General features: G+C 48.2%; 1 protein-coding gene across 1 annotated transcript; it reads right to left on the bottom strand.

The window, feature by feature from the left end:
* Positions 1-18: 18 nt before the first annotated feature.
* On the bottom strand, positions 19-3,964 carry DRC12 (dynein regulatory complex subunit 12 homolog). Its single transcript, XM_069468825.1, has 7 exons — positions 3,922-3,964; positions 3,210-3,291; positions 2,726-2,791; positions 2,251-2,370; positions 1,676-1,768; positions 539-669; positions 19-216 (listed from the first exon to the last, which is right to left on the bottom strand). The coding sequence occupies exons 2-7, from the start codon at positions 3,277-3,279 to the stop codon at positions 88-90; spliced, it is 609 nt and encodes a 202-aa protein (XP_069324926.1). The 5' UTR covers positions 3,280-3,291; positions 3,922-3,964; the 3' UTR covers positions 19-87.
* Between the last annotated feature and the right edge of the window lie 3,294 nt (positions 3,965-7,258).

Raw genomic sequence — 7,258 nt, 5'->3', positions numbered from 1 at the left:
CCACAGCCCACAGCTCTGTTGAGTTCTTTGTCAAGAAGCTTTATTGCTGGGGCCTCAGAGGACCCCAAAGACCAGAGTCTGGCAGCCTCAAAGATCCAGGGGGTTGAGTCCAAACTGGCGCAGCTGCTCCTTGTGCCTGGCGTGGAGCCTCAGCACAGCCGCATCCCACTGAGGCTTGATGGTTCTCAGCTTAGCCAAGAGCTGGTCCAGGCTGCCCTGCAGACACCAAGATTTCAGCCCCCAGGAAGAGAGACGGCAGGGGTGAGGGTTGCCCCAGGTTTGTTTGTAAGGTTTCCTTGCCAGTGTTTTCTTGAAATTCTTATTCTGAGCTGGTGGGCATGCTTGTATGCTCTGTCTGCCCCAGGATGGAGTAGACAGCATGGTGCACATTCTTGTCCCCACCCTCTAGCCTCTGATTCTCAGCACACACCATGCTGAAGAAGCATCCCTTGGAGACGCTTCTCCTCCTTACCCCTGGGTTGTGGCATGGAGGAGTGCTGGGCATCGGGGCGGCTGGGCTCCACAGGGTGATGCTTACATGTAAGATGTCCTCATACTTGGCCTCCATGTCTGCCACATGGGCCCGAAGCTGAGCCAGGGTCTGGTCGCGCTCTCTGAGGGCTTGCTCAGCCTCTTCCCGCGCAGCCTCAGCCTCCCTCCGGCATGTCTCTGGGGGCGGGGCAGAGGATGAAAGAGAACAGGATGGTGATGTTCTACCCGTGAACAGAGTCTCCAAAAGTATCTGAAAAGGGCACCTTGAGTGGGATCATTCCGGACTCCCCCGGGGTCATCAACTTTCCTGTAGTCCCTGTAAAAGCTGAAGATCCAATGAGGTGTAATAGAGAGTGGGGGCTTGGGACAGGAGATGGGTCCAAAGTCTGGTTGTTACTCACTATTTAGGTAATCTTGGTCAAGTCTCTCTCTGAGCCTCAGTGTCTTCATCTTTAAAAACAGAATGATACATACCTCACAGGCTCACTGTGACCTTTAAACATGATAATGGATGGCAAAGCACCTAGTATACAGGAGGTGCCCAATAAACATTGATTGACTTTGAATTCGAGATAAGGCAAAGGTTAGGAAAGGAACCCAGGGTCTGCATGACAGATAAGCTCCATGAACATCCACAGCTAAACTGAAGATATTTTAGGAAAAGAAAACTTTGAGGCCAAAGTTGTGAAAGACCTCAAGTGTCATGCTCAGATATTGCAACATTTTTCTGTAAGCAAGAGGGAAGAGAAGCAAAGCCTTCCTGTTTTTAATATTTTCACTTATTCATTTATTTGGTGAACAAACCAGGTGCTAGGACCTGAAAATATAGAAGTGAATAAGTCTAACATTTTCATTTCATTGTAAAAATCAGCTAAACTAAGAGAGAGTATGTTTTGCTCACAAGAGACATAGCAGTAGCGTGGAGTTAGGGCTTGATTTGGAGAGACCAAGCAAAGGGGGAAATGGGGTGAGAGACCTATCTCTTCTTTCCTTATAACTTAGAGATCTTGCCACCCTGAACCCTCTGCTCTGGTTCTCAGTGGTGGAGAGCTGATGGTGATCCCAGAGCCCAGACTGCAGCCTTCTAGGGAAGGGCCTTCCAAGTCCACCCCTTCACCCCTTCACATGCTGGCTCTTGTCATGACCCTTGGAGAGAAAGGGCTGGGAGGGAGAGGAAGCCTACCCAGCTGCCCCCGAAGGCCCCTCACTTCTTCCTCCAGCTGCTTGCTGCGGGTCTCCATCTCCTCCTGCAGGGCCCGGCACTGGCGACTCATCTCTGGGGTGGGGGAGAGGGATGGAGAAAGGAAATAAAGCTGTAGGTGGGGAAGGTCAGTGGGGCAGCAGTACAAAGGCTTTCTAGGTTCTTGTGATTCTGAAAAGCTGGGAGACCCTGAAAACCTGGCAAAGGGATAGGAAACCAGACCCCCTTCCCTGTCTCCAGTTAGGATGGGCATTCTAGTCCTTCTCCCCACCTATGGCATGAATGAGATAATGGCTGTGGCTGCATTTTGTACCCCACAAAACACCAAGCATATGGCATCAGGCACCCTGGAAGGCAGGTCCCTGCCTGGGATCTCAGGGACCTTCCTTTGGTTCCTTCAGTATCCTGCTTGATTTGTACGATTTGTACTGAGCAGGGGAGGCCTAGACTAGACCTGGCAGATGCCCTCCTTGTTCCCTTCCTTTCATCCTTTAGCCCTCTTAGTTGTCCTCCTCCAGGCCCCTATCTCCTGCCCACCTGCTCAGCCGACCACATACCTGCATATATGGCCTTCCCTTCACTCCGGGCCCCTTCCAGGTCAGCCTCCAACCCAAGCAACTGCTGCCTCAGCTGGTCCTCAGAAGCCTTAGCTCGACGTGCCTCATCCCTGCGTAGAGCTGTGAACAGTCCCAGAGCTGTCCTCAGGACTGGCTGGGGGTTCCGCTGCATCAGCCCCTGTGGGCTTGATAGACTCTGGAAATCTGGCTGTAGGACATCTGGGTTTTCTTTTCCCCCTAGAATCTCACTGACTCTTCATTATTAAGAAGTAAAAACTTCATGTTCTGGCTGTAAAAAATAGCTTCCTTCATCAACCCTCACTGCCCACCCTTCCTTTGCAGTCTTTTCCCCCTAGAAGATGGTTAGAGTCAGCTTAGCCCCCCACCAAAGCTCTAACCCTTCAATCCCCAAGGGTATAGAAATGTCCTATTGCACTGTCCCCATTGTCCTGTCCCCAGCTGCCATCCTCCTTACCCAAGTGATCTCGGAGCAGCTCCTTCTCCAGCATCACCAGCCTGAGCCTGGACTCGGCCTCCACATCTGCCCTGGCAAGTTGGCAGAGCCTTAGCTCGTCCTGATCTTCCCTCTCCCTCTCCCCTCCTATGCTTACCCAACACCTTTCACTTCCTTCCCAAAAGAGGTCCAAGGACTGCTAAAGGAAGGATCCAATGGCAGAGTCTACTGGGGCCACCACAGTGTCCTCACTGCCCAGCATATAGTAGGTACTCAAAATATGGCTGAGGACTATATTAGGAGGGCAAGAGCTAGATGGGCCTCGAGGGAGAATGTGGGTGACCATTTCCCCAGTTCCTTGGCTCCACAGATGTGGATTCGAGGATATGAAGAGGAGGGTCAGGAGAGCTCATCTGTCATGCAGAGGGCTGAACTCTCTCCAGAGGACCTCTGCTTGGTCTTCGTGCCAGAACATGGAGAAGCAGGGCCACCCACCACGACTCACCAGCACCCGAGTTCTTTTTCTTCTTCTGTGCCCCAGCTTTCCTCCCTTTTTCTTTGGTCTTAGGTGGCATCTCCGTGCTGTCCTGGGAGAGGGAGGGGACCTTGTGTTTGGGGCTGGACACGGGGATGCTTTCCTGACCATTAGGCTGAACCAGGAGTCTTAGGGGAGTCAGAATTCTAGTCTCCAACTCTATCTTTTTTTTTTTTTTTTGAGACAGAGTCTCGCTCTGTTGCCCAGGCTAGAGTGCCGTGGCGTCAGCCTAGCTCACAGCAACCTCACACTCCTGGGGTCAAGCAATCCTCCTGCCTCAGCCTCTGAAGTAGCTGGGATTATAGGCATGGCCCACCACACCTGGATAATTTTTTCTATTTTTAGTTGAGATGGTGTCCCGCTCTTGCTCAGGCTGGTCTCAAACTCCTGACCTCAAGTGATCCTCCCTCCTCAGCCTCCCAGAGTGCTAGGATTACAGTCATGAGCTACCGTGCCTGGCCTGCAAGTCTATCTTTTATACTCTCTAGAAAATTCAGTTCTGGGTCTCTTTGGGATATTAGGCAGGCCTGGGGTCAGTGGGGAGAACGGAGTTGTTTCTCTCTACCAGGCAGGAGGCTCTATGTACAGAAGTCATTCCTCTCAAAACTCTTTTAGAGAAAATAAACCTCTACCTGGTCCCCTCCCTTCCTCTTCCCTTCATCCTTACCCTGCCTCTTCCTACCTGTAGGGTCTCCTCTTGCCTGTGTTGGGTTTCCCTGTGTAGTGACCCCATCTTGGGAAGCGGCAGAGAGAAGGACCAACCAGCTAAGAAGCCTGAGGAGGAGCCTGGGTTCCGGGAGCCAATCCAGGGTGGCAGATTTCTCTCAGGGGCAGGACTGAGAACTGGAAGGTTGGGTTTCTGGAAGCTGCATGTTGTCCAGACAACTGGGAAACATGGAGTTCAGAGGAAGGTGGAATGGGCTAAATCAGCTCACACAGCTTAAAATACCAAGGTCTCAATGGGTCAATTCTCCCCTTATCCCAAAATCTTAAGTGTAGTTTGAAGATAATGGGCTTTGGAGCCGATTAGCTATGATTCACTTCCATGCAGTGGCCTGCAATTTGGAGACTTGCAAATTACAGATTTGTGCATCTGAAATAATACTGTTGTGCTCATACAGAGGAACAGGACTGGCGGTAGCCATCTTGGGTAATTTACATCCTGAGGTCCCGTTGCAAAGTGACATTATTAAGCTTAAAACAGGAGATCTCCTTCTGTAAGGCACTCTACGGTGTATGAGGGAAATAAACGCAGCAGCAGGTAGTCGAGAGAGTTTCCCACTTCGGAGAAATGAGGCACAGAGGAGAGGTGGACCCAGGGACTCCAGGGTACTGACCTGGAGGGATGCGAATGTCGAAAGGGCCCTGGTTAGAGACCAGAGACACGAGACCTGCGTTGTAGTGCCCCTCTCGATACGTAAACGCGGGCAAGCCATTTAACTTGGCTCAGCGTCAGTTTCCTGATCTTTAAATCTTTGAATTTGTAGATCCTAAAAAACCTGGGTTTTAACTGGGTATTTACATGGCTACCTTCTCTCCTAGTGATTTAAAGTATGGCCACACTCCCCCGATTCCCTTGTGTGGCTGATTTTCAGACAGGTGTTGAGAAACCGCTTTGTGGAGGATACAGTTGGTTGGGGCTCCCTCTAGTGGCCTCGCTTGGCCTCCTCCCCAGTCTCCTAAATTTTTGCTTTCAATTATTTATTGGTCAGTGTTGGGGTGACTTCCTTTTGAGGATACTTCTTAGCATCTTGCTGCAGTAATGAGTGGCTGGAAAAATAAATGTGGGGGGGGGAGAGTATGACAGGCGACTTGCCCTTGTTAGGCAGGCCCCACCCTCCCTCCAGCCTGTGCTGTCCTGGAGCCTGGCTAGCTGTCTGCTGCCTGGATCTCTAGGCACCATACCGGTGAGAATGAAAACAGCAGAAACTTCAGCGCTTTTCTCCTTGTGAATTAAGGGACCTGCAGACTCTTTCTTTGGGTACTTCTCTTCATCCCTTTCCCCCACAACATTTTTGGTCCATTGCCCATTGTCAGGAGCAGGCCTGTAGAAATAGCCATGAGATCTGAGAATGAAAATTCCTTTCTCTGGGGAGTAGGTAGATTCAGGCAGAGGCTGATTCATGTTTGTCAGTCATCTTGGTGGCTACAGAATACTTCTCCAACCCTGTGGATATTTTAGAGAGCAAAGAGAAGAACCAGGTTTGTCTTTCCAAGTGCTCACAGCTCATATAACTCAGGGCCAGTTAACCTTGTGCACATCTCCCAAATCTGGAGAATACTTTTATTCTAATCTTTAAATATATTTTTCATTTATTCACCCTCCAGAACCCTTCCCCCCTCTCCTGAAATGCAGTGGGGGTTCCTGTTCCTGTCCTCTTCATCTAGAAGCCTGTTTGTGGACTTTTTCCATGGGATGATTAGTGTCTCCATTATGCCTGTTGGCCTAAAGAAAAAACCTGAGGCAAACTTAGTATAAGTAGACAGTTTATTTGGGCCAAGTTAAAGGACTGCAACCTGGGAGCATAGATTCAAGTTGCCCTGAATATACACTCTGATAAACATCAGTTATAAGTGGGAAAAGAAGAGGCAGTTTCTAAGTTGTTTACCAAGAATTTAAATTAAAATCACCAGGTGCAGCGGCTCATGGCTGTAATCTTGGCACTTTGGGAGGCCGAGACATGAGGATTGCTTGAGGCCAGGCTGGACAACACAGTGAGACTCCATCTCTACAAAAACCAAGAAAAATTACCTGCGTGTGGTGGCATGCACCTGCAGTCCCAGCTACTTGGGAGGTTGAAGAAGTAAAATTGCTTGAGCCCAGGAATTTGAGGCTGATGTAAGCTATGATCACACCACTGCACTTCAGCCTGGGAGACAGAGCAAGACCCTGTCTCTAATTAAAACAAAAAATTTACATTAAAATAACATAAGCTGTTGATTAGCTATACATTGTTCTTTATATCACAGATTCCAGGAACAAGAAAATAATGGGTGTGGCAGCTTGTCAGGAACAGAAGGTCTTTAAACAATTGCTCCCAGGCATAGGTACAGGGGGTGGGGTGTGACTGAAGTCCCATACTCTTGTCTCTCTGATAAATTTTGCATACCTCACATAGCTCAGACCGCCCTGAGCTATTTTTCTTTTCTCATGCCGATGCATGGAATGACATATTAGAATATAGATTACAGAATGCAAGCAAGGTATCATGCCTCAGAGGAGCATTTAATTTACAAACATGTTCAGTCAACCGACTTTCAGGTGCAAAATGAGGATGTGGTTTGGGGCGAAGGTGAAGTGGAATAAGAAAAGCGCCACATGTCACATGATGTGATACAAGAGGAACCGGCTCTATAGCACAAACCAGAATGGGAATGACGTTGTGATCAACAATTCAGTCCCATCTTTAGTACATTTTCAAAAACAAGCTAAATAAAAATTATTGGAAAAAAGGTCAATCTGTCTTTTTTCATTAACCTCAGTTTAGAAGTGACAATAGGAAAGATCATCCCGGCAGAACTCTGTCTTCCTTTGAATAAGATCATGCCCATCTGGGAGTTTTGAAGAGATATAGAGGAGAGAAGGGTCACTCTTTTTCTTTTATTCAAATGTGAGAGATGTGTCATTTGTATGTTCAAAGAAACATGGCTTTCTGCCACAGAAACATTATATAATTCCATGTTGTGCAGACCTTATTGAAGATAATAAAAATTGGAAGCCTTAAACCAAGCCAGAGATGTGTAGTGCATAACTAGGCAAGCACGTACACAGTTCTGTAGGTTAATTTCTTACCTATATGCCATTAAATCTAGGATTTGACTATGAAAAATACCCTTGTGTGCCTCTACTGTGCTAGGTACTGTGGAAGATCCAAAGTCAACAAGACAGTACAGCATAAATTAATGTGTGGTAGTTGTAACCAATGAGTGATTATAAAAATTTAGAGGAGGAAAAGATTCCTTCTACCTAGAATGTCTGGTAAGAAGGACAATATTTGAGCTGAGTTTTGAAGAATGGA

This window comes from Eulemur rufifrons, chromosome 6, assembly GCF_041146395.1.
Source record: "Eulemur rufifrons isolate Redbay chromosome 6, OSU_ERuf_1, whole genome shotgun sequence".
Classification (NCBI taxonomy): Eukaryota; Metazoa; Chordata; class Mammalia; order Primates; family Lemuridae; genus Eulemur; species Eulemur rufifrons.
Note: the sequence above shows the minus strand (reverse complement) of the source record. Positions and strands in the feature narration are given on the sequence as shown.